Consider the following 27,777-nt stretch of genomic DNA (forward strand, 5'->3'; position numbering starts at 1 on the left):
AATCTGCATTCAAACAAAATTTGACAGGTGCATAAGTATGGGCACCCCACCAGAAAAGTGACATTAATATTTAGTAGATCCTCCTTTTGCAAAAATAACAGCCTCTAGTCGCTTCCTGTAGCTTTTAATGAGTTCCTGGATCCTGGATGAAGGTATTTTTGACCATTCCTCTATACAAAACAATTCCAGTTCAGTTAAGTTTGATGGTCGCCGAGCATGGACAGCCCTCTTCACATGATCCCACAGATGTTCAATGATATTCAGGTCTGGGGACTGGAATGGCCATTCCAGAACAGTGTAATTGTTCCTCTGCATGAATGCCTGAGTAGATTTGGAGCGGTGTTTTGGATCATTGTCTTGCTGAAAGATGTATCTCCTGCGTAACTTCAACTTTGTCACTGATTCATGAACATTATTGTCAAGAATCTGCTGATACTGAGAGGAATCCATGCATCCCTCAACTTTAACAAGACTCCAGATGCCGGCATTGGCCACACAGCCCCAAAACATGATGGAACCTCCACCAAATTTTACTGCGGATAGCAAGTGTTTTTCTTGGAATGCTGTGTTTTTTGGCCGCCATGCATAAGGCCTTTTCGTATGACCAAACAACACAATCTTGGTTTCATCAGTCCACAGGACCTTCTTCCAAAAAGTAATTGGCTTCTCCAAATGTGCTTGTGCATACCTCAGCCGACTCTGTTTGTGGCGTGCTTGCAGAAACGGCTTATTTCGCATCACTCTCCCATACAGCTTCTCCTTGTGCAAAGTGCGTTGTATAGCTGACCGATGCACAGTGACACCATCTGCAGCAAGTTGATGCTGCAGCTCTCTGGAGGTGGTCTGAGGATTGTCCTTGACTGATCTCACCATTCTTCTTCTCTGCCTTTCTGATGTTTTTCTTGGCCTGCCACTTCTGGCCTTAACAAGAACTGTACCTGTGTTCTTCCATTTCCTTACTATGATCCTCACAGTGGAAATTGACAGGTTAAATCTCTGAGACAGCTTTTTGTATCCTTCCCCTGAACAGCTATGTTGAATAATCTTTGTTTTCAGATCATTAGACAGTTGTTTTGAGGAGCCCGTGATGCCACTCTTCAGAGGAGATTCAAACAGGACAACAACTTGCAAGTGGCCACTTTAAGTAGCTTTTCTCATGATTGCATACACCTGGCTATGAATTTCAAAGCTCAATGAGGTTAGAAAACCAAAAAAAAGTGCTTTAGTAAGTCAGTAAAAAGTAGGTAGGAGTATTTAAAACAAGAAAATAAGGGTGCCCATACTTATGCACCTGTCAAATTTTGTTTGAATGCAAATTGCACATTTTCTGTTAGTACAATAAACCGCATTTCAAGGCAAAAACATTACTGTGTCCAACAGTTATTAGATATATGAAACTGAAATAGCTGTTGCAAAAAAAACAATTTTTATAAAACATTAAGCTTAAGATTAATAGGGGTGCCCAAACATTTTTCATATAACTGTATCTAAAATGTGGAATTAATGGCGGAAGACACAGCATTAGACAGGGCCATACAGTTGCAGAGGCAACCTTATGATGAACGGCCATTGTCACCTCTGCAGAACAAAAACCTGAAAACGCCTAAGCACAATAATGCGGAATCCCAGAAAAAAGTATATAAACCACAACAAGAAAACAGAGATCCCTAAAAAATAACTTTTAATAGAGACCTATTTTGTGGACATAAATATTATTGCACCCAGTGTACCCGTATTTGGGTTATAGTATTCTATCTATTATAGCATTATTTGCTTGCTCAATATAGTACATCAGTCTAGTATAGTGAAACTTTTTTTTTTTCGTTACTTATATTATTTTATTTAGGTTTATTTTTCTATTTTGTTTTGTTTTTTTCTCTTCTACGGGTATCGGTGGTGTTTGTGGGACAAAATTCTCTTTGTCTATCCCGTATTATAGGGATTATTAGGGACCCTAGGGTAAGCCGTCGTTGAGTGGGGGCGCCTACCGCAGTAAATTAGGGTGCCAACCTCCACTGATAGGCAGGTTATCATTTTAGGTATTGAGAGTAGTGTCTACTCAGCCTTTCCTATAGTATAAGTCCTTTTAGGGCTTGTAAGGGCGAGCCGTCGAGGAGTGGGGGCGCCAACCGCAGTAAAGTAGGGTGCCAACCTCCACTGCCAGGTAGGACTCATTGTAGTTCATTTTAGGGTCCATTAGGTACATTTAATACTGTTTTATTTATTTTGTGGGTAAATATAGTCTTTTTAAATTCATTATTAAAAGTTATTTTTTAGGGATCTCTGTTTTCTTGTTGTGGTTTATACACCTCTGCAGAACCCAGTGAACCTCGACTGACCTGCTTTGTTCTGTATCTGCTGCCACTGCTTTCGGGTATGTGCACACGTTGCGGATTCTCTGCGGATTCGCAGCGTTTTTTGCAGTGCAGAAACGCTGCAGATCCGCAATTGATTTACAGTACAATGTAAATCAATGAGAAAAAAAAAATGCTGTGCACACTTTCCGGAAAATCCTCTGCGGAAACGCTGCGGTTTAAAAGAAGTAGCATGTCACTTCTTTTTTGTGAATCTGCAGCATATTTGTACCCATTCCATTATAAAAAACCACAGGGGTAAAAAAAGAAAACCGCAGCAAAAACGCACAAAAAACGCAACAAATCCGAAGGTGCGTTTTCTGCCAGGAGAGGCACCAGAAATTCCTAAGCCTCATCCGCAACGTGTGCACATAGCCTTCTAGTTTTGAAGCCAGAACTGTCCGTCTTAAAAGGAATCTGTCAGCAGGATTGTGCTGAGTAGGCGTCAGACACTGAGTAGCCGAGAGACACTGAGTAGCCGTCAGACACTGTCAGGTCGGCGCCGTTATACTGATTAAATGATACCTGGGTTGATGACATCCGTCTTGTGGTTCTTGTTTAATGTTTATGTTCAGTTAATGATATGCTCGTGCTTCGGGGCGGCCGGTGCGGTCTTCATGTGGTGCTCTGCTTACATATTCATCAGTATGGCTTATGACAGGTCAGTGATCCCTCAGTGACCTGGCCCCTATTCTACATACTGATTATAATATGTTTTGAAAAAAATTAAAAGAAAACCAGCAGGCTGGCGGAGCCTGCACTGCAGCATGATCGCATGTATAATGTGCATTTCATTATTTTATTTGCGGATATAAATTTATTCAGAAAAAAAAAATTCAGTCTCAAATTGGAGCTGGCTGCGCCTTCGCAGTAGCATCTTTCAGCGATCCAACAGATGCTACTGTGCAGGCGCCGCCGGCGCCATCTTAGTGGAGACAATTTTTTTTTCTCTATCAAGACGACGCTGGCGATGCCTGCGCAGTAGCATCTATCGGATCGCTGAAAGATGCTACTGCGCTGGCTTGGCTGGCGCCATTTTTGGACAATTTTTATTTTTTATCAGCAAATCTACTATATAATTGTCTAAGGGTCACTTCCGTCTTTCTGTCTGTCACGGATATTCATTGGTCGCGGCCTCTGTCTGTCCTGGAAATCCAAGTCGCTGATTGGTCGGGTCAAAACAGCCACGACCAATCAGAGACGGGCACAGACCGGAAGAAAATGGCTGCTCCATACTCCCCGCAGTCAGTGTCCCCGGCACCCGCTCCATACTCCCCACTCCATACTCCACGCAGTCAGTGTCCCCGGCGCCCGCTCCATACTCCCCGCTCCAGTGCCCGGCGCCTGCTCCATACTCCCCGCAGTCAGTGTCCCCGGTTCTCTGCTCCATACTCCCCGCAGTCAATGTCCCCGGCACCCGCTCCATACTCCCCGCAGTCAGTGTCCCCGGCACTCCGCTCCATACTCCCCGCAGCCAATGTCCCCGGTTCTCTGCTTCATACTCCCCGCAGTCAATGTCCCCGGCACCCGCTCCATACTCCCCGCAGTCAGTGTCCCCGGCACTCCGCTCCATACTCCCCGCAGCCAATGTCCCCGGTTCTCTGCTCCATACTCCCCGCAGTCAATGTCCCCGGCACCCGCTCCATACTCCCCGCAGTCAGTGTCCCCGGCACTCCGCTCCATACTCCCCGCAGTCAATGTCCCCGGCGCCCGCTCCATAGTCCCCGCTCCATACTCCCCGCAGTCAGCGCCCGCTCCATTCTCCCCTCCGGTCACCACTCACACAGGGTTAATGGCAGCGGTAACGGACCGCGTTATGCCGCGGGTAACGCACTCCGTAACCGCTGCTATTAACCCTGTGTGACCAAGTATTTACTATTGATGCTGCTTATGCAGCATCAATAGTAAAATGATGTAATGTTAAAAATAATAAAAAAACAAAAAACCTGCTATTCTCACCTTTTGTCGTTGGACGATGCGCTCGCGCCGGCCGCCATCTTCCGTTCCCAGAGATGCATTGCGAACTTACCCTGAAGACTTAGCGGTCTCGAGAGACCGCTAAGTCATCTGGGTAATTTCGCAATGCATCCTGGGAACGGAAGATGGCGGCCGCATCATACAGCTTCGCTGGAACCCAAGGGTGAATATATAACTATTTTTTATTTTAATAATTTTTTTTTAACAGGGATATGGTGCACACATTGCTAAATACTGCGTAGGCAGTGTTATATACCTACGTGTCTGGGCAATATACTACGTGACTGGCCAATATACTACGTGACTGGGCAATATACTACGTGACTGGGCAATATACTACGTGGCTCTGTGCTGAATACTACGTCGCTGGGCAATATACTACGTGGCTCTGTGCTGAATACTACGTCGCTGGGCAATATACTACGTCGCTGGGCAATATACTACGTGACTGGGCAATATACTACGTGGCTGGGCAATATACTATGTGGCTGGGCAATATACTATGTGGCTGGGCAATATACTATGTGGCTGGGCAATATACTATGTGGCTGGGGGCAATATACTATGTGGCTGGGCAATATACTATGTGGCTGGGCAATATACTGCGTAGCTGGGCAATATACTACGTGTCTGGGCAATATACTACGTGGCTGGGCAATATACTACATGACTGGGCAATATACTACGTGGCTGGGCAATATACTACGTGGCTGGGCAATATACTACGTGTCTGGGCAATATACTACGTGGCTGTGCTGTATACTACGTCACTGGGCAATATGCTACATCGCTGGGCAATATACTACGTGACTGGGCAATATACTACGTGACTGGGCAATATACTATGTGGCTGGGCAATATACTATGTGGCTGGGCAATATACTATGTGGCTGGGCAATATACTACGTGACTGGGCAATATACTACGTGGCTGGGCAATATACTACGTGGCTGGGCAATATACTACGTGGCTGGGCAATATACTACGTGGCTGGGCAATATACTACGTGGCTGGGCAATATACTACGTGGCTGGGCAATATACTACGTGGCTGGGCAATATACTACGTGGCTGGGCAATATACTACGTGGCTGGGCAATATACTACGTGACGGGGCAATATACTACGTGACGGGGCAATATACTACGTGGCTGTGCTGTATACTACGTCACTGGGCAATATGCTACATCGCTGGGCAATATACTACGTGACTGGGCAATATACTACGTGACTGGGCAATATACTACGTGACTGGGCAATATACTACGTGACTGGGCAATATACTATGTGGCTGGGCAATATACTACGTGGCTGGGCAATATACTACGTGGCTGGGCAATATACTACGTGGCTGGGCAATATACTACGTGGCTGGGCAATATACTACGTGACGGGGCAATATACTACGTGGACATGCATATTCTAGAATACCCGATGTGTTAGAATCGGTCCACCATCTAGTATAATAATTAAATGCATATTATAGATGCAATCATGCTGCAGTGCAGGCGCCATCGCCTGCTGAATGTGACTTTTGTATTTTTTTTTCAATGCATATATTCAGTATGTAGGGGGCAGGTCAGTGAGGGATCAGAGACCTGTCATAAGCAATACTGATGAATATGTAAGCAGATCACCACGTGAAGACCCCCACAGGTCGCTGAGAAGCTCATAAACTGAAAATGCAGATTACACAACAACCATAAGACGGATTTCATCACCCAGGTATCATTGTAATCAGTATAACAGCGTTGACCTGACACTGTCTGTAGGTTAGTGTGCACAATCTTGCTGTCAGGTTCCCTTAAATATCGCTAAGATTTGTCTTCTGTTCTTTTCTAAACAGAGATAATAATTTACCATGTTCTGAATTGGAGTCCAGTGAAGCAGCTTCAGCTTTGACCACAAAACATGTCCTTTATGAGCAGCACGACTGTGGGCCAATGTGTCTCTCCAGTGTGAGTCCGTACTTTAGTAAAAGAGAAAATCCACTCAAATTTCCAGTACTTTGCCATTTCCAAAGACGACATGCCAAGTCAAGTCTCATCTCAAGACAGCTGGATGTGATATACAAAACCCCATGTGGAAAGGGTCTCCAGGACTTCAAAGATGTGCATTCTTACCTCGTTAAAACGAAATGCCGCTTTTTATCCATAGATCATTTCTCGTTCAATACCTACCTCCAGCTAGATAGAAACCTTGTCAAGAGTCAGCCATTTTTTCTGGAAGCTGATATCAGCAGAGATGCAGAGTGGGTGCCAGTTCCAGTCTGCAATGAAATTGATAAAACCAGACCGGCTCCTTTTACCTACAGAAAGTCCCCTTGGCCACGCGGATACTCCATCAATAACTTCACTGACCTGTTCAGAGGATGCTGTGACTGTACGGACGGCTGTTTGGATGAGTAAGTATTTAGAACTGAAGGCCAAATATATACACTGCCACAATGATAAAAATGACTAATGTAATGAAACTGATAAAGTAATGAAACTGATAAAGTATACTCTTTCTGCTTGACATTTTAAAGGGTTTGTCAAGGGTTAGAAACAGGGCCACTCGTGTCTGTGGCATGTGTTTGGTTTTACAACTCAACCCTATTCAAGTGAATAGAATTGGAGTGCAATACCAGATACTACCTAAAGAGGCGCACATAGGTAGTAATTATGCCCCTACTGAAGCCCATTTTTTCACCCACTAAGATCCCCCATTTCTGGCTTTTATACAGTATGATGCCACCAAAAATGTCCCCTACACAGTGTGATCCCCACACACACAAACGTACAGTATGATGATCCCACAGCTCCTCCAGCAAAGTATAAATCCCCCCTCAGTGCCTCCTACACACTGTTATGTTGCCATATTGCCCCCAAAGCAGTATTATTTTCTCCCACACCGTATAATGGCCACCACAGCGCCACACAGATACTGACATATAAAAAATACTACTCGCCTAGCTGCAGTCCCTCTGTATGTGGACTGAGCACAGTGAGGCCATTGCACCTGCTGCGCTGAGACTCAGACACACAGGCGGAATGGTGCAGCAGGGAGCCGACTATTCAACAGCTCGACCCGTTCCACGTTTACACTGACTGTGCTGACATTCCCCTGCTACATATAATGCCACAAAAGGTGGAAATGCTGGATACTATATCTTTATACACACTGGTTGGATTTCATAAACACCATTGAAGCAATCATATTCCTTACCAGACTATTCAACAGTGTCTACATCATTTGCAGCACCGTGTAAGGATGATGGGCTCTCCTCATCACTGTGCAAAACGTCGTATTTGGACAAGTGTGGCACTATTTCTGGGAAGAAAAGATCATTTTTTTTTTCTTCCTTCAATCCTAGACCATCCTGAACGTTTGTCAGGAGAGGCTACAATTCTGTGCACGATGGTATAAGTGAACTTGTTGTCTTTTTTTTTTTTTTCCTCCTTTTTATACTCCTGAATGTATTCTGAAACAAGCTTGTAAGTATATGTACATAATAAGGAAATGTTCATATGTAGCAAATACGCTGCGAAAATATCTACAGAAAACTCTCCATGTGTTGCATGTGTTGGGATTTTTTGCGGATTTTTCCTTTTTGCATTGCAGGGTGGAATGCTCAATGAATTCCACACAAAGAATTGACACTGTCAGGGTTGTAAATCCTGTTGATCCCCTTTAAAGGGAACCTGTCACCCCCAAAATCGTATATGAGCTGCGTCCACCGGCATCAGGGGCTTATCTACAGCATTCTGTAATGCTGTAGATAAACCCCCGATGTAACCTGAAAGATGAGAAATAAAGGTTATATTATACTCACCCAGGGGCGGTCCCGCTGCGGTCCGGTCCAATGAGCGTCGCGGTTCAGGTCTGGTGCCTCCCATCTTCATACGATGACGTCCTCTTCTTGCCGCGGCTCCGGCGTACTTTGTCCTGTTGAGGGCAGAGAAAAGTACTGCAGTGCGCAGGCGCCGGTAACGGTCAGAGAGGCCTCAACAGGGCAGACAAAGTACGCCGGAGCCGCGGCAAGAAGAGGACGTCATCGTATGAAGATGGAAGGCACCAGACCCGGACCGCGACGCCCATCGGACCGCAGCGGGACTGCCCCTAGGTGAGTATAATCTAACCTCTTTTTCTCATCTTTCAGGTTGCATCAGGGGCTTAACTACAGCATTACAGAATACTGTAGATAAGCCCCTGATGCCGGTGGCCACAGCTCATATACGATTTTGGCGGTGACAGACTCCCTTTAAAATCTATTTATATACGCATATATTGCTTTAAAAGACCAGTCCAGCAATACCTTTAGATGGTTAGTCTACTCTTACTGAGAAATCAATATTTGCATTGATATGCAAAAGGGTAGATCTTAAGCCTCTGTCACTCCAGCTCTATTTCCCGTCCAGCATCGCTTCCTCCTGCTTGACTCTGCTTTTTTTTTTTGCCTGAAGTCAGACAGCATAGAGGGTGTCAGTCAGCCAGCAGGAGGCTGCACTGGGCAAAGAGTAGAGCTGGAGTGACAGAAGCTTCACATCTACCATAGCTCTTCCACCTTATTTGCATATCTGCTCAAACATTTTGAGTACTGAAATTCTGCTGACTGGTTCCCCCTCCACTTTTCATGTCAATTTTCTCAGCAAAACTTTTAACAACGTGTAGATGAAATATCTTTTATGCCGGTATTCTACTAGGGAATTTCTGCACGTAAATTTGTGAACATACCTTGAAACAGTGATTGACGGACACCCTCCAAAAATAGTGCCTGGAATTGGAGAAAACTTAGGTCAGAGATGTTTAACCTTTTTTCAATGCAATCCATTACCAACCCAGTTGATCATAATGTAAACATTTTATGTAAGGTCCTCAGAACTGCCCTGCTTACTGATCAATGCTTCTTTGACGCTATCTCTTTGACTGTTTTCATGTTCCTTTGCTTGGCCTTCCTTATGTTGTTGTCTGAACGGTACTCCCATCTATAAAATGGCTACTGTTGGAGGGGCATGTAACTGGGCAAGTCATTCAGCATCCTCTATAGTAACACGCTGTTCACATTACATCAGTGTAGGTGCAGCGGAGGAGGCTGAATGATGCATCTATTCATATTCTTCTCCATCAGCAGCCCTCATGGACAGGAGTACCGTATGGACTGTAGAGAGAGGATGTGAAATAGAGTCCGCATCCTGTCCGATCTTACAAAAAGTTATCACTTTTCGTTATACAATAAACCAGCTTTATATGAAATACCCATTTATCTCCCTCCTGACTTACTACTTACATGTACATCCCATTTCGGGTATTGTCGTATGGCGCAGGAGCAGCGCACGCTCAGGAGCAGCGCCTGCTCCTTGCAGGACAGATGCCCTGTGTTTCCTATTAGCTGCCTCTGATTGCTTCTGTTTAACCACATAAATACCTCTGTTAATCTCCTACAGCGGCATTTGAGTGGTGCAGCTTCGGAGGGTTGTCTGCACCTCCTGACGGCTTTGGTCACAACCATCTTTGTACCTCCATGAAGCCTAGACTAAGGAGACACTACCTTGTAGTATATACTGCTATACTTCAGTGCATAGAAATGATTGCAAGATCAAGTCCCCGAAGGGGCAACAAAAGAGAAATAAAAAGGTAAAAAGAATTATAATGACTTTAAAAACCTTGACCATTTACTAATCAAAAAATAATATAATAATATATTTTGCGTTGCCGCGTCTGTAAAAGTCAGATTTATAAAAATCTAAAACTAATGTATGAAAGTATAAAATGGCGTAAAAGAAAAGATATTGAAATGCCTGAATTGTCCTTTTTTCTCCTTCCCCTCCTTGGAGGACATAGACCATGTGTATGCTGCTGCCACTAGGAGGCTGACACTAAGTCAACACAAAAAAAGTTAGCTCCTTCTCTTTAGTATACACCCTCGTGCTGGCTCCTAGAGAACCAGTTCTTGCTTAGTGTCCGTAGGAGGCACTTGGGTCTAGTCTTCAGACCAAAAGCTCTTTATTATTTTATTTTTACATTTCTACCAATTTTTACATTTTTCCAAGTGGAATGAAGGGGCGACGGATCCTTTCAAGGTTCCGATCTTCCCGAACCATCAACATTCGAGCACGGAGAGTATCGTCTCTCCGTATCCTCTCCTGCGACGTGGGATGCCAAGCCTGGGCTGAATTTTTGGGGGGCAACGGGTCACTTCTAGGGCACCAATCTTCCCACACCCCTAATGGATGGGCACATGGAGTGTCACCTCCACGTATTCTGTTCCGCAGCCAGGCCTAATACCGGACATTCAGCCCTGTCCCATCCAAGGGGATTTAACCTTTTGGATGTACAGTGGCCCCTCTTTTGGCGTCCGAACAGCCCCCACTGCACCACCACTGTTAAAGCGGATGGTACAAGGAGGCGGATGGTCCCTCTCCACCTCCCTTCTAAAGGGATGGTGGATTGAGGGTTTTGCCCCTTATCCCTGCACCGTTCAAACCAGCAGCAGCACAGGAGGACCTGCCACCCGCCAGCTTCTCTGGGTAAGTGCCGGGGTTGGAGGGCTCCTTTCAGGTGGTCTGGGGCAGCGCTGTTTAAGGATGAACCATTATGACTTGGGGGGCGCGCATTCGGCCTCTTCCTGCATCGATGCCGGCCGGCGCTGCAAATTTAGTCCCTGGCTTTGGCCCTGTACTAGGCCGCAACCCCTATCTCAGCCCATGCAATGATGCCATGCGGAGGCTCCGCCCACTGGTCCTGGCGCTTATCACACAGCACGAGAAGCACCTCTGAGATCTCGGGGGCCATCTTTCTCCCCCCCCCCCCCCCCCCCAGACCGCCTCAGGACACACTAGCTGCCATCAGGAAGGAAAGGTCCCAGCAGCAAATGTTCTCAGCGCAGTGGCCACGCAATTGGAGAAACGCAGGAGGAGCGGGGACACAACTGGGTAAGGCCGGGTTCACATTGCGTTAACAGCAGCCCGTTCAACACATACGTTAACGGGCTGCTGTTAACGCAAGTGCCGACATTCCATCGCGCTAGCGCAGATAGCTAGCAGTGACGGACCCGGAAACGCTACAGCCCGCGTCTCAGGGTCCGTCACTCAATGACGGCACATCGCTGGCGCACGCCCATTGTGGGTGTGCGCTAGCGATGCGTCTGACATAGGTATTAATGGCGGCGTTAACGGACTGGGTTATGCCGCGGTGTAACGTAGTCCGTCTAACGGACGCCAGCAACGCAATGTGAACCCGGCCTAAGGGAGCGCTGCATTATACATCCTCGTCCCTGCTGTAACCCTTTTTCTCAGCAGTATCCCTTCTCAGCAGCCCCTATTATTATAGGGCCACATTGAAGGGTACATCATGTCCCAGCCTAAGGCATCTAAAAAGTCTAACAAGACTATGGCTATATTTTTGCTTCATGCTCTTCATGCCAGTCTGCGTTTCTTAAGGCTCAGAGTTCGCCGCTCTACAATGCCTGTGACCCCAACTGTGCTCAGGAGCCCTCCGCTGCCACCGAGCCCAGTGTACCTAGTCCCCCTGATTGGGCTTCGTCACTGTCTCAATCCATGGCTTCGCTGGCCAAACCGATTTGAATCCCTCCGTGATCTTTCGGGGGACCGGAGCGTTTTCAGGAATCTGATGGTTCCTATGATCTGGATTCGCCAGATTTTCAGAAAACAGTGGATTCGCTGATTGAGGCTGTCAACCAGGCTTTAAAGTTTGAGGAAGATTCTGGCTCCACTCCGGATCAAACCGTGTTCTTTAAAAGGACTAAACACTCTCAAAAGGCTTTTGATATTCATCCTGAATTTAGAGCCATAATTAATAGGCACAGAGAACACCCTGATAAATGCTTCACAGGACAAAGGCCTCTTGAAGCAAAATATCTTTTCAGCTGATCTGAGAAAAGATTGGGCTCAATCTTCGGCAGTAGATCCCGAGTATCCTGCCTAGTGTCCAAAACTCTTCTATCCGTGCCGGATGGCTCATCCATCAAAAATCTCACAGACCGTCAGAGCATAAGTTTGGCTCGCTCTTTCTTTGAGGCCTCCGGTTCGGCTCTCTATCCATCCTTTGCTGGAGCATGGGTAGCTAAGGCAATGGTTTTCTGGTCAGAGACCTTAGCTACTTCACTTCGGAGCAGTAAACTTCCTCCAGAGGCGGCGCACCTTGCCAACCAAATTTCCCGGGCAGGTGATTACCAGGTACATGCATCCATTGATGCGGCCGGTTGTGCTGTTCAATCAGCAGCCAATGCCATCACTATCAGAAAGACATTATGGCTCAGAGCGTGAAAGGCGGACTCTACATCAAAAAAGTCTCTCACCTCCCTTCCTTATCAAAGCGGTGGCTTATTTGGAGAAAATATGGATCAGGTTATTTCTCCTTCGCCTCATTGGGAGACACAGGACTGTGGGTGTATGCTTCTGCCGCCAGGAGGCTGACACTAAGTAAACATAAAAAAAGTTTAGCTCCTCCCCCGTCGTATACACCCTGACACTGGCTACCAGAGAATCCAGTTCATGCTTAGCGTCTGAAGGAGGCACACGTCTGGGTCCCGGATCCTTTGGACCCCTTTTTTCTTCTCTACATCTTAAAGGATTGAGAGGGGCGACGGATCCTTTTGAAGGGGTCCGATCTCCCGAAACCAGCAACGGGCGAGCACGTGCGAGTACTCTCCACGTCTCCTTTCACGCGACGTGGGATTACATGCCGGACTTAGCCCTGACTACCCTAAGGTAACAAAGACCATACGCTGTACAGGTGCTCGCGGATGTCCGTGCGACCCCCTGTTTACTACACCAATGATTCAGCAGCGGTGATAGAGGGGTGGTGGGCCCTCTCCTCATCCTAGGGAGGGAAGATGGAGTTCCTGCAGCATCTTTTCTTCTGCCCTCCCCCCGCTAAATCTTTAAGCACAACCGGGGAGGGCCTCCTAATACAGCGCGGGTTACCTTGAAAGGGCATCTATGGAGGGTCAGATGGCGGTGGGGACGACAGCACCGCATTCTTTTGCCGGACCGCTGTCGTAATCCTTTCAAGCTCTAGGCGGTGCCACTATCCTTCCGACACCAGGCGGCACCGCAGCAGGTCCAGTGCAGCAGGCGCCGCAGGCTTTCCAGCGCGACGCCATGCTGCGGCCTAGCATCTCGGCGCGCTCTTCTGGAGCAATCATGGGGTAGTTTCCCCGGCTTCCGGCCAGGATAGGCAGCACACAGAAGCCCCACCCCCTACGGCGTGACTAGTTCCGGGTCCGCCCCCTCCTTTCCTCTCTGAGGGGAAATCTAGGTCCGGCTTCGGCCTGCCATAGGCCGCAGCGGCGCTGCAATCCCGGCAGTTCCTCCCCCGGATGTCGGCATGGAATAAAGGTGGCACATTCTCTCCATTTTGATGGTCAGCTCCACAGTACGTGCAGGGACACAGGACTGGGGTAGGTGCCTCTTCCCCCAGCCTGACAGCAGAAGCATCTCCTCTTCTCCAATTTAGAGCCCCTGATTATAGCATCTGCAGATCACCATGTCTAGAAGGACCAAATCTCATACGGTCCTATATACCGTATGTGTAGCCTGTCGGTCTCCTTTCCCGCATGCCCAGAGTAATCGTCTCTGCAAGGCCTGCGACTCTGATTGCGATCAGGAGCCCCCCCTGCGAGTTACTCCTGCATCTCAGGCAGAGACTGGGGTGGTTCCACCAGAATGGGTCATGTCATTATCACAATCCATGGCGTCCCTAACTAAAGCAATCGAGTTCCTTCAGACCCCGGCTGGAGTCAGGGACAGCAGTTCATCTGTCTTAGAGAGATCCTCCGTTTCTCAGGAACCTCCGGCCTGCAGGGGCCACGCTGCACTAGGCAGACACGGGGGAAGCAAACTCTCACAGCGTCTCCTGGGCCATCAGGTGAATTAGCATCCTGGACTTCCGTCTCTCGCTCACCTTCCCCAGCAGAAAGCGAGGAACTCTGGTCAGACTATGATTCAGTGGGGTCCCTTAATCTAGAGACTCTTGGGTTTCAGGAGTCTGTTGACAGCCTGATTGAGGCCGTCAACCAGACCCTGGGAATAAAAGACGAACCCGCTGGGACCACAAAGTTTCATTTAAGCGGGCCAAACAGTTTCATAGGGTTTTTTCATCTCACCCTGAGTTTGAGGATCTGGTTCAGCGGCATCGGGAGCACCCGGACAGACGTTTTTCAGGGCAAAAAGCTTTGAGGGCAAGATACCCTTTTACTCCTGAGCTACGTAATAAATGGGCAGAATCCCCTTCGGTCTATCCTCCGGTGTCCCGACTGGCGTCTAACACTTTGTTATCCCTTCCCAACGGCTCTTCTATTAAGGATCCTACGGCTCGCCTTAGAAAGTTTGACTTGTTCCATTTTTGAGGCCCTTTTTCCTTCTTTTGCGGCAACTTAGGTTGCTAAGGCTATGATGTCTTGGTCAGAATCCTTGACAAAGGCCCATCAAGAGAGGGACTTGCCAGTGGAGTTGACAGAAATGTGAAATCTGATAGCTTTTGCCGGGAGCTATCTGATTAATGCGTCCTTAGATGCAGCAGACTGTGCTGCATCGGCGGCAGTGAATGCTATTGCCATTAGAAGGGCTCTCTGGTTAAGAACATGGCGAGCAGATTCTACCTCTAAGAAATCCCTTACAACCCTCCTGTATCAGGGGGGTCGTTTGTGCGGAGAGAAGCTGGATCAGCTCAACTGATACCACAAGAGGGAAAAGCAATTTTCTCCTACAGCAAAGGATTAGACAGCCTTTTTGTCGCCAGTTTCAGGCCCAGCGTCAAACCTCGCTGCGCAGGGTTGACCCAACCAGGACCGAGATAATCGGGTCTCCTATAGAGCCAATCCATTGGGAAGAATGCGTTCCCAGCTGCCTAGATCGAGGGGATCTAGGTTCCATAGGTTTTTGGCCAAGTGACTGGAGGCATCCTTGGATCTCCACCAACAGAGTGGGAGGACGCCTACTTTTGTTTCACCAGGCCTGGCTCAACTCCGTTCACGACAGGTGGGTAGGAGAGCTGGTGTCTTCAGGATACAAGATAGAGTTTGTTTGTCAACCGCCACGCCGGTTCTTCATCCCGTCTCCCCAGGTCCGAATCCTGGCGTCAAGCCCTGTTCAATTCTATAGAGTCCCTTCAACTTCGCGGGGTTATCATTCCAGTTCCAAAGGAGGAGAGATTTCAGGGGTTCTATTCCAACCTGTTTGTAGTGCCCAAAAAGGACGGAACGGTAAGGCCCATTCTGGACCTGAAACGTTTAAACAGGTTTGCCAACATTCGTCACTTTCGAATGGAATCTCTTCGGTCAGTCATTGCGTCAATGGAAAAGGGGCAATTCTTAGCCTCGATAGACATTCAGGATGCCTACCTGCATATTCCCATATTTCCTTCACATCAAAGATTTCTACATTTTGCCATAACCGACCTACATTTCCAGTTCACGGCTTTACCCTTCGGGCTGGCCTCCGCTCCCAGGGTGTTCACAAAGGTCATGGCGACAGTTGTGGCCATTCTGCACTCCCGAGGCATACTGGTTTTGCCATATCTAGACGACCTTCTTATCAAGGGTCCTGTCCTTTCAGGCCTGCGAGGAAAATGTCAGCATTTCGCTAGACACTCTTTCTCATCTGGGTTCTCGTCTGAATTTAAAAAAGTCATCCCTCGTACCATCTCGGAAAATTTCATTTCTAGGGTTAATTTTCGACACCTCTCAGGCTCTGATTTTCTTGCCCCAGGACAAGGTCCTGGCTCTCCGGCTAGAGGTGGGGGTCCTTCGGCAGCCAAGCTGTCATACAATCCGGTCCTGCATGAGGGTCTTAGGGAGGATGATTGCGACAATGGAAGCAATACCATTTGCACAACTTCATCTTCGACCTCTCCAACATGCTCTTTTAACAGCATGGGACAAGAATCCATTCTCCCTCAACCTCAGGTGCCATCTGTCCCCCCAGGTCAGGCAGCCTCTCTCATGGTGGTTAACCAGCCAATCCCTACTAAAGGGCAAACCCTTTCCTCTGACCCATTGGCTAGTGGTGACAACGGATGTCAGTCTCCTAGGTTGGGGAGCAGTGTTCTTTCACCACACAGCTCAGGGGCGCTGGTCCCCTCGGCAGTCAGGTCTTCCGATCAATCTCTTAGAGATTCGGACAGTTCGACTGGCTTTGCAGCATTTCCATCATCTTCTGGCGGGCCGTCCTGTCCGGATTCAATCGGACAATGCCACGGCCGTGGCATATATAAATCATCAGGGGGGCACCCACAGCAAGGCGGCCATGCAGGAAGTAAAGCAAATACTTTACTGGGCTGAGAGGAATCACTCAGTAATTTCGGCAGTCCACATTCCGGGCGAGGAGAACTGGGCGGTGGGGCCTTGCGTCTGGGGAATGGTCTCTCCATCCCAAGGTATTTCAGCAAATATGTCATCAATGGGGGACTCCGGACGTGGATCTAATGGCTTCCGGGAGGAATGCCAAGGTGCCCAGGTTTGTCGCCCGGTATCGAGATCCACAGGCTATCGCCGTGGATGCGTTGGTTCTGGCTTGGAACCAATTTCATTTCCCATATCTGTTCCCCCCCCCTCTGGCACTGCTCCCAAAGGTGATCAAGAAAATCAAGTCAGAGGGAGTGCCAGCTATTGTGGTTGTCCCGGATTGGCCACGTCGGTCATGGTACGCAGACCTAGTACAGCTGCTCACCGGAGTTCCGTGGCGGCTTCCCGACCGTCCGGATCTTCTATCTCAGGGGCCGATTTACCACCAGAACTTAGGGGCCCTGCATTTAACAGCCTGGCCGTTGAATCTTGAGTTTTAACACAAGCCGGGTTCTCCCAGGAGGTGGCTGATACCCTGATTAGTGCCCGGAAATCTGTTTCAGCACGGATTTATTATCACACTTGGAAGGTTTTTCTTTCATGGTGCAGAGAGCGTGGACTACCTCCACTACGTTTTTCCATCCCAAATATTCTTGCCTTTCTCCAAGCGGGCCTGGATTCAGGGCTGGCACCAAGTACTCTTAAAAGACAGATTTCAGCCTTGTTGGTCATTTTTCAGCGCAGGATTGCTACTAACCTTCAGGTAAAGACCTTCTTTCAGGGAGTCGCTCATAAGGTCCCCCCTTATAGGACTCCTCTGGAGGTTTAATTTAGTCTTAAGGGCCTTACAGGAAGCTCCTTTCGAACCGCTTCAGGACATTTCTTTAAGTTTCCTTTTCTGGAAAGTCGTATCCTTTGTGGCCATAACCTCCATTAGGCGGGTATCAGAGCTGGCAGCTCTTTCCTGTCGTGTTCCTTTTCTACAGTTCTATCAGGATAAGGTGGTGCTCAGACCAGCGCCCTCCTTCTTGCCGAAGGTAGTTTCCTCGTTCCACATTAGCGAGGATATAGTTCTTCCCTCTTTTTGCCTGGCACCGATGTTCCCTGTGGAAAAAGCACTCCATACGCTGGATCTAGTGAGAGCGCTGAGGAGGTACATTTCTCGAACAGCTCCTTTTTGACAGACGGATGTTCTGTTTGTCCTCCCGGATTGTCGCAGGAAGGGATTCGCGGCCTCAAAATCTACCTTGGCCAGGTGGATACGGATACGTTCAGCTATTCAGGAAGCCTACCGCGCCAAGGGCATGGTGTTTCTGGCTGGAATCAGAACTCATTCCACTAGAGCAGTGGGGGCTTCCTGGGCGATTCCTCAGCAGAACAGCTTTGCAAGGCTGCGACATGGTCTAGTCTGCATACCTTTTCCAAACACTACAATATCCACTCTCAGACCTCTGCAGATGCAAGTCTGGGTAGAAGGATTCTTCAGGCAGCGGTAGCGCACTTAAAGGCGGCAGATGCCTGGATGTTATACCGGTGAGTTAATTCCCCACCCAGGGACTGCTTTAAGACATCCCACAGTCCTGTGTCCCCCAATGAGGCAAAGGAGAAATAGGGATTTTTGTGTTACTCACCGTAAAATCCTTTTCTCCGAGTCGCTCATTGGGGGACACAGCTCCCTCCCTGGTAGCCGGATGGCTGCTTTTTTGTATCTGAAATTATCAGTCAAGTGAAGTCTTTTCTAGACATGAGTTTTCTGTATTTATGCTGATGTATTATTTTTCTTTTGTTCTCCTACTGCTTTTGCACCAAACTGGATTCTCTGGTAGCCAGTGTCAGCGTGTATACGACGGGGGAGGAGCTAAACCTTTTTTTATGTTTACTTAGTGTCAGCCTCCTGGCGGCAGAAGCATACACCCACAGTCCTGTGTCCCCCAATGAGCGTCTCGGAGAAATGGATTTTACGGTGAGTAACACAAAAATCCCTCTTTCCGATGCTACGGGAGGAAAGCGTAAATTCCTTCCCCAAGAGAGACTTAGGCATCCATTTCAGAGACCGCAACAAATCTGTTTCCATTCCTTACACTCCACTCCAGGCTGCGCTACTACCACTACTTCATCCGGTTAAGGACGTTCTCCATGAAGGGATGGAGGAGCTCAGGTCTCGTACAGACCTAACCAGTATTGAAAGTCCTGAACCAAGCAGTCGAGACCTAAAGGTCCTAGGTCTCAGAAATTTTCCTTACGCTGCCTATCCGGTCGACACCGGCAAGGTAGGCGGCTGCCTACTTCTTTCGTCAGGTCTGGCTTTCCGTCGTCTCCAACGAGTAGGTCAGAGATCTGGTGTCATCCGGATACAAGATCGACTTTGCTACGTGCCCAACTTCACGTTTCTTTCCCTCTTGTCCTCCCTCTTCAGAGGCAAGGGACAACGCTTTCTCCCAGGCCATAGACGCATTGCGTCACGATGACGTCATTGTCCCCGTCCCAGAAAGCGAAAGGTTTCAGGGTTTCTATTCAAACCTTTTCGTCTTCCCAAAGAAGGACGGAAAGGGTAAGACCCATACTAGACTTCAAACGTCTATACAAGTTTGTTAAGGTCTATTATTTCAGCATGGAATCTCTGCGCTCAGTTATCACTTTCCTGGAAGAGGGAGAATTCTTGGCCTCAATCGACATCCGAGACACTTACTTATTCCGATTTTTCTTCCTCACCAGAGATTCCTGCTCTTCGCCATTCGTGACCAGCATTTTCAATTCATGGCCCTGCCCTTTGGCCTCGCTATGGCTCCCAGAATGTTCACAAAGGTCATGGTAGCTGTCATGTCCATCCTGCACTCTCGGGGCGAGATCGTTCTGCCCTATCTGGACAACCTGTTGATCAAGGGTCCATCTTTCCACAACTGCACGGAGTCCATTCGCATTACTTGCGATACCCTTTCTCACCTGGGCTGGCTGATAAACGTAAGCAAATCCTCTCCTGTCCTACCCCAACAGATTTCATTTCTAGGAATGTCCCTGGACTCGTCTCGGGGGTTCGTAGTTCTCCCTCCAAACAAGGTCTTAGCCCTTCAACAAGGAGCCCGAGCACTTCGTCAGTCTTCCCCTCACTCCATCCGGTTTGCAATGAGGGTACTAGGAAAGATGGTGGCTGCAATGGAAGCGGTCCCTTTTGCCAAACTGCACCTTCATTCCCTACAACATGCCATTCTGGCAGTTTGGGACAGAAACCCGTTTTCTCTCAACCGCAGGTGCCACTTGTCCCTGAAGGTCAGACAGGCTCTCAGGTGGTGGACATTGAACTTTTCAACCGGGGGAAGTCTTTCCTACCCGTTCAATGGCTGATGATGACAACCGATGCCAGTCTTTCGAGCTGGGGAGCAGTCTTCCGCCACCACACTGCTTAAGACCGCTGGTTAGTTCACGAATCGAAGCTACCGATCAACGTTCTGGAGATCCGTGCTATTCGACTGGCCCTGCAGCAGTTCCATCATTTTCTAGCAGGTTGCCCCATCCGTATTCAATCAGACAAGGGGGTACACGCAGCAGGGCGGCCATGTCCGAGGTAACTCACATCCTTCGATGGGCAGAGAACAACCACTCGGTGATCTCAGTGGTGCACATTCCAGGAGTGGAATACTGAACGGCGGACTTCCTCAGCTGCCAGGATCTCGCCTCAGGGGAGTGGGAGCTTCATCCGGAAGTCCTCAACCAGATCTGTCTTTGCTGGGAAACACCATATGTGGATCTCATGGCGTCCAGACTGAATGCCATGGTTCCCCAGTTTATAGCGAGGTCTCGAGATCCACAGGCAATCGAAGTGGATGCTCTGGTTCTTTCGTGGCGCCTATTCTGCCTTCTGTACATTATTCCCCCTCTACAGTTACTCCCCAGAGTAATCAGGAAAATCAAAGCAGAAGGAGTCCCAGTGATCCTGGTCGCTCCCGATTGGCCACACCATTCGTGATTCGCAGAGTTGGTGCGCCTCGTCGCCGAAATACAATGAAGGCTGCTGTATCGGCCAGATCTGATCTCCCAGGGCCCGATCTACCACCAGAACTTAGGGGCCCTGTGTTGTAACGACGTGGTTGTTGAATCCTGAGTCTTGACCCAGGCTGGATTTTCTCAACAGGTCATTTCCACTATGGTTAGTGCCCGTAAACCCACATCGGTCCGAATCTATCACCGTACCTGGAAGACATTTTACTCTGTCGCCTCATTGGGGGACACAGGACCATGGGTGTTATGCTGCTGTCCACTAGGAGGCGACACTATGCATAATCTGAAAAAGATTAACCGTAGGTCCTCCTCTGCAGTATACACCCCTGGACGGCGTCAGCCTTCTCCAGTTTTTGCTTAGTGTCGCATAGGAGGCACACCTAAGATTTTTTACTCCGTTTTTTCCAACGGATTACAGGTGAAGAAAAGTGGGTCTCCTGTGAGACTCCCGGCATGGTTCCTTCCTCGGCCCCCTATTACGGGGCGCCCGGTTGAAGTCGAGATGGCTATTCCCTATGTCGCTCCTTCCCCAGTCCCTCGGGTGCTGGTTCGAAGTAGAGAACCCCCCTCCTTGCCCTATTCCTTTTGGTTTATGGGTTGAGGTCGAGGCGAGGATGAAGTCGCCTGAAGGTCATAGCAGCACCCTCCCTAATCCCCCTCTGGGGGCATTAGGTTGAGAAGCCTCAGGTAGGGCCTGTACAGGCAGCACTCTGCCGCTCCCAGTAATGGGCCAGCACATTGCGCCTGCATCCAGGGACCCCAGCCCAGCTGCGGGCTCCTTTCGGGGCCGGGGGGAGTGCAGGCAGGCATGGCACAATAGAGACACAGGGCTCCCTGCACTCTGTATCTGCGGCAGCACCAGCTGTATGCTGCCTCAGGGGGACCCCTCACAGGGCCCCCCCCTTCCGCTTATAGCCCCACCGCTATCCTGCCTTCAAATCCGGGGGGGGGGGGGGGGGGGGGTCCGGTTCAGATCCGACCCCCTCCCGGACTTCCGCGCCAGCCTGGAGCCTTTCTGGGCATCAGGCATCTAATTTAGGCCGCGGCTTCGGCCTAGCTGAAGCTGCCGCCTCCTCTCTGCCCCCCGGCCCTCCCCCCGGATGACAAATATGACACTCTACAGTGTCACAGAGGGGACGGATCGAGACAGAAAGGGCGCGCTTTTACACAGCTTAGCCGCCTTTTTTCCTCAGCTCTCCGCCCCCTTCTCTCCCTGCCTCTTCTCCTCGCTGCCATTTCTACTGCAGCAAGGATTAACCCTGCATCTCCCGGTCAGCAGGACCAGGCCAGCTAGTCTCCAGGGGGCACAGGACTGTGGTTCTTCGGCGCTGGACCTAGGAGCAAACTGGTGGGGTAAGATCACAGCTGGGTTGTTTTACTCGGCTGTGAATCCATATTCCCTATAAGGCTCCTCTATAAGGTTACTCTGCATAGCTACCCCTGTAAGGTGCTAGCCAGTCCTTTTGCACTCTGTGCACTATGCCAGGCTCAAGGTCCAAGAGAACCAGGCAGGACTTCTATTATGCATTCTGCACAGCCTGCGGGACCGCTCTCCCCAGCGGCAACACGTACCCGCACTGCCAGGGCTGCACTCAGACTACTGTGTCAGAGCCCCAAGAGGCCCCTGCTAATGCCTCAGTGTCTAATGCCACGCCGAAATGGGTCACTCAGATGTCGCAATCTATGACGCAGTCTCTAGATAACCTAACCTCCACATTGCTTCAGGCTCTGCAGAGTCATGCCTCGGCTATGACCGCTACCCAGCAAAGGGGGAGCTTGACTCAGGGACAGGACAACCCTGGCACATCCACATCAGGTCAGGACGCAAGCGGACCCTTAGGTCACGTTCATCTGCGTCATCCCATAGCACACGGTCATACCCTTCTAGGGAGAGACACCGTAGTTCTAGGTCATCTAGACCGTCCCCTTCCAGGGGTAGACAATGCAGATCTCCGCAATCCCCGACCAGAGAAGGCCTCCGCCCCAGCTCACCCAGCAGGGGACGCCTCAGTGATACACTGGATTCGGAAGGCATCTGTGACTCAGACTCAGACAAGGAAACAGAGGGGGTCCCTGATCCCAATCCCTCCTAGCAATACAGCGCTAGTTGAGGACTTAATCTCTTCCATCCATCGGGTGCTGGACATTTCTGATCCGCCACCAGAGGCCCCAGAACACAAGATTTCCTTTGAAGGACCACTGAAGCTGCCTAAGGTTTTCTCTAACCACCCAGTTTAAGGCGATCCTTAAAAAGCAGATTTCACAGCCTGAGAAAAAATTTGCTAAAAGCAAATATCTGGAGGCTAGGTACCCCTTCCCAAAGAAAGGATACCAAGGAATGGACAGACCCGCCCGAAGTGGACCCCCTAGTCTCTAGACTAGCAGCACAGTCCCTCCTTTCACTGCCAGATAGGTCAACCCTCAGGGATGCAGCAGACCGGCAGGTAGAACGCATGGCTCGTTCAATTTTCGAGGCTGCAGGGGCATCCATGGCTCCTGCGTTTGCTTCCGTTTGGGCTGCCAAGGCCATTCTGGCCTGGGCCAAAAATTTACAAGCTGGCCTCCAAGCATCCGCTCCTGAGCTGTCGGACCAAGCGGTTCAAATAGCAGGCGTAGCAGATTACATGCTTCATGCAGCTCTGGATTCAGCAAGGGGTGTAGCGGGGATAGCATCAAACGCCATCACAATTCGGCGTATCCTCTGGCTGCGGGAATGGAAAGCGGACGCAGCCTCAAAGAAGTCCCTCACGCACCTCCTCTACCTCAGTGGGCGACTTTTTGGTGAACAGTTGGACACGATGATATCCAACGCCACTGGGGGTAAGAGTACCTCTCTTCCCCAACTGAAACCTAAACGCACTTACAAGAAGCGTAACCAAACTCTATTCCGATCCTTTCTGAATTCTTCGGGCTGGTCCGTCTCGCGTCCAGCACAAAATCGTAACTGTTCCCCACGCAGGGACAACTCACGGTCGACACGCAAAGGTCGGACAAGACCTGGCAGTCAAAAGCAGCCTAGTCCAAGCCCAGAGGAGGAAAATCTCAGACTTTCTCCTCATCATGACTCACGGACTCCGAAAGACGCCACACCCATAGGCGGCCGACTTTTGCTCTTTCATCAAGTCTGGTTGCCTATTACAGAAGACAGGTGGGTCAGGGAATTAGTGTCTTCCGGGTACAAGATAGAGTTCGCCTCCAACCCACCGGACCGATTCTTCCTTTCTGTGCCCCCAAAACCACCGGCCAAGGCTCGTGCCTTCCGACAAGCAGTCTCCTCGTTCTTCAAGCAGGAGTCATAGTACCGGTCCCCACGGCCGAGCGCTTCCGAGGGTTCTACTCCAATCTATTCGTAGTCCCCAAGAAAGGAGGCAGTGGTGCGGCCCATATTGGACCTAAAACAACTCAACAAATATGTACGGGTCCGTCACTTCCGCATGGAGTCTCTTCGGTCCATCATTGCGTCCATGGAGAAGGGAGAATATCTCGCCTCCATAGACATACAAGACGCATACCTGCATATACCGATTGCACCTGCCCATCAGAGGTTTCTCAGGTTCGCAATCGACCAGGACCACTACCAATTCGTGGCTCTCCCGTTCGGACTCGCCACGGCTCCCAGAGTGTTTACCAAAGTCATCGCGGCCACCATGGACGTCCTGCATTCCAGGCATAGTAGTCGTTTCCTACTTGGACGATCTACTCATCAAGGCTCCCTCCTTCAAGGACTGCAAGCTCAGCGTCTCAATTACAATCGACACTGAGTCACATGGGCTGGTTAGTCAACTTACAAAAGTCATCACCAACCCCGAGTCAGTCTCTGACGTTCCTGGAATGCTATTCAACACCTCCAGGGGTCTAGTGCTCCTTCCCAAGGACAAGCCACTGGCTCTTCGCTTAGGAGTTCGCACCCTCCTCTGCAAACCCCCTCGATCTCTCTGGTTTGACATGAGAGTCCTTGGCAGGAGGGGGGCAGCAATAGAAGCCGTCCCATTTGCCCAGTTTCGACTCAGGCCTCTCCAACTAGCCATCCTCAAGTCCTGGGACAAGAACCCTTTCTCTCTCGACAGGGAGTTCCGGCTATCGTCGTCAACCAAGAGGTCCATGCACTGGTGGCTCAAGCAAACCTTGCTAGCAAGGGGAAATCCTTTCTCACAGGTCAATGGAAGGTTCTGACCATCGATGCGAGCCTGACGGGTTGGAGTGCAGTGCACCTGCACCACAGGGCACAGGGCAAGTGGTCCCCAGTGGAAGTGACCATGCCCATCAACATCCTGGAAATTCGTGCAATCCTCCTGGCATTGAGAACCTTTCATCACTTACTGGCAGCCTCTCACATCAGAATACAGTCGGACAATGCCACGGCTGTGGCATATGTGAATCACCAAGGGGGGACCCGCAGTACCCAGGTGATGCGAGAAGTGTCACATATCCTCCACTGGGCAGAGGACACAGGGTCGGTTCTCTCGGCGGTCCACATTTCAGGTGTGGACAACTGGCTAGCAGACTTCCTCAGCCGACAAGAAATAGACTCGGGAGAGTGGTCTCTCCATCCCGAAATTTTTCGCCACATTTGCCATGGCTGGGGGACTGTTGTGAATTCCGCTCTTGGGCTCCCTCCGGTGGTTGTAAGTGGCACTTTTGTGAGTTCTGCTCTTGGGCTCCCTCTTGTGGTTTCTAGTGGTATGGCTGCTCCTTGGAGTTAGCTGTCATCAGCTGCCTCCACTGATCGTCTTTTCTGCTCGGCTATTTATGCCTGGCTCTGTCCTTCAGCCAGTGCCACTTGTAAATGGTTCCTGGTTGGATTCACATCTCTTTGGAGTTCCCGGTTATCCTGACCAGTTCAGCAAAGCTAAGTTTTTGCTTGCTCTTTTCTGTTCATAGTTTGTGGACTTATCCGTTCTGTTCTTCTATGTTTGTCCAGCGTTATCAGTATCAATTAATTCTGTCTTGCTGGAAGCTCTGGGAAGCAGATTTACCCTCTACACCTTTAGTCAGGTGTGGAGATTTTTAGTAAACTCTGCGTGGATTTTTGTAGTGTTTTATACTGACCGCACAGTATTCCATCCTGTCCTATCTATCAAGTTAGACTGGCCTCCTGTGCTCATCCTGGTTTCATTCTGTGTATGTCTTTTCCCTCTCCACTCACAGTCATTATTTGTGGGGGGCTAATCTATCCTTTGGGGATTTTCTCTGAGGCAAGATAGTTTTCCTGCTTCTATCTTTAGGGGTAGTTAGCTCTTAGGCGGTGACGAGGTGCCTAGGGAGAGTTAGGAGCACCCCACGGCTACTTCTAGTGTTGTGTTGAGCTTAGGGACTGCGGTCAGTACAGTTACCACTTCCTTCAGAGCTTGTTCCATGTTGCTCCTAGACCACCGCATCATAACAGGGGACCCCGGATGTGGACCCAATGGCATCCCACTTCAATGCCAAGGTCTCCAACTTCATGGCCAGAACACATGATCCGCGGTCGCTCGGAGCAGACGCTCTGGTTCAGGACCGGACCCAGTTCCAGCTTCTGTACATTTTTCCACCTCTCCCCCTGATATCCAGGGTGGTGAGGAAGATCAAGCAAGAGGGAGTTCCAACCATCCTAATCGCACCAGACTGGCCCAGACTTACATGGTACGCCGACATCGTACAACTTACAGTAGATGCCCCCTGGCGTCTCCCCGGCCACCCCGATCTTCTATCACAAGGCCCGTTCTACCACCAGAACTCAGGGGCTCTCAATTTGACGGCGTGGCCCTTGAGACCTGGGTTCTAACCCAGGCAGGGCTCTCGCCGGACATCATTGGAACCATGATCAGGGCATGGAAGCCAGCCTCTGCCAAGATCTATTACCGTACCTGGAAAGCTTTCTTTACCTGGTGCGAATCTCGTGGCCAGACAACACTCCCTTATTCCTTACCCAAAGTACTTGGTTTTCTCCAATCGAGTCTGGAGGCCAGGCTGTTCCTGGGCTCACTTAAGAGCCAGGTGTCAGCCCTCTGTGTTTTTTCAAAGGCGCATTGCTACCAAGCCGCAAGTAAGGACTTTTCTTCAGGGGGTTTCCTGGTTGGTTCCCCCCTACAGACGACCACTAGAAACGTGGAACCTCAACCTGGTCCTGACAGCATTGCAGGAACCACCCTTCAAACCCCTTAAGGAAGTCCCGCTCCGCCTTCTATCCCAGAAGGTGGTTTTCCTGGTGGCAATCACCTCGCTACGCAGGGTGTCTGAACTGACAGCACTCTCCTGCAGACGGCCCTTCCTGGTTTTTCACCAGGACAAGGTAGTTCTCTGTACGGTCCCATCCTTCCTTCCGAAAGTTGTGTCCCACTTCCACCTCAATGAGGAAATTTCACTGCCATCCTTTTGTCCGGTCCCGGTTCATAAAGTGGAGAAGGCTCTACATACGCTTGACCTTGTCAGGGCATTGCGCATATGTGTCTAGGACTGCGTCCTTCCGGAGGTCTGACTCTTTTTTCCTTCTTCCGGAAGGCGGCCGCAAGGGTCTGCCAGCTTCCAAAGCTACCCTTGCCAAGTGGATCAGATCCACCATACAAGACGCCTTCCGCCTTAAGAATTCTCCTCTTCCAGCCGGTATTACGGCACACTCTACACGGGCGGTAGGGTGTTGTGAGTTCTGTTTTTGGGCTCCCTCTGGTGGTTACTGATGGTACTGGGTGACTTGTCTTTCCTGGGTTTCTGGGTTCCACCTGTTCCATCAGCATATGGGAGTTTCCTATTTAACCTGGCTTTGCTGGCATTTCCTCGCCGGTTATCAATGTATCCAGTGTGTCTTGTTACCTCTGCTCCCTGCTCCTAGAACCTTCTGGACAAGCTAAGTTTGGATTTTCCTGTTTTGTGTTTTGCTTAATTTGGTTTTTAGTCCAGCCTGCAGATATGTGATTCTCTGCTGCTGGTTGCTCTAGTGGGCTGAAATTGCTTTTCATGTACCATGAGTTGGCACATGAGTTCAAGTAATTTCAGGATGGTTTTTTGAAGGGTTTTTCGCTGACCGCGCAGTTCACTTTTGTATCCTCTGCTATCTAGCTTTAGCGGGCCTCATTTTGCTGAAACTGTTTTCATACTACGTATGTGCTTTCCTCTCATTTCACCGTCATTATATGTGGGGGGCTGCTATTTGCTGTGGGGTATTTCTCTGGAGGCAAGAGAGGTCTGT

At 49.6% G+C, this 27,777-nt stretch overlaps 1 protein-coding gene across 7 annotated transcripts in view; it reads left to right on the forward strand.

The window, feature by feature from the left end:
• The window catches only part of SETDB2 (SET domain bifurcated histone lysine methyltransferase 2), a 160,378-nt gene that overhangs the window by 65,087 nt on the left and 67,514 nt on the right, over positions 1 to 27,777 (forward strand). For all 7 annotated transcript variants that reach the window (XM_069758848.1, XM_069758855.1, XM_069758850.1 and 4 more), the window contains one exon: positions 6,177 to 6,734. In XM_069758848.1, the coding sequence (XP_069614949.1) occupies positions 6,177 to 6,734 (558 nt within the window). The remainder of the gene's footprint in view (positions 1 to 6,176; positions 6,735 to 27,777) is intronic.

The sequence above is a fragment of the Ranitomeya imitator genome, chromosome 3 (assembly GCF_032444005.1).
Source record: "Ranitomeya imitator isolate aRanImi1 chromosome 3, aRanImi1.pri, whole genome shotgun sequence".
NCBI classification, from domain to species: Eukaryota; Metazoa; Chordata; class Amphibia; order Anura; family Dendrobatidae; genus Ranitomeya; species Ranitomeya imitator.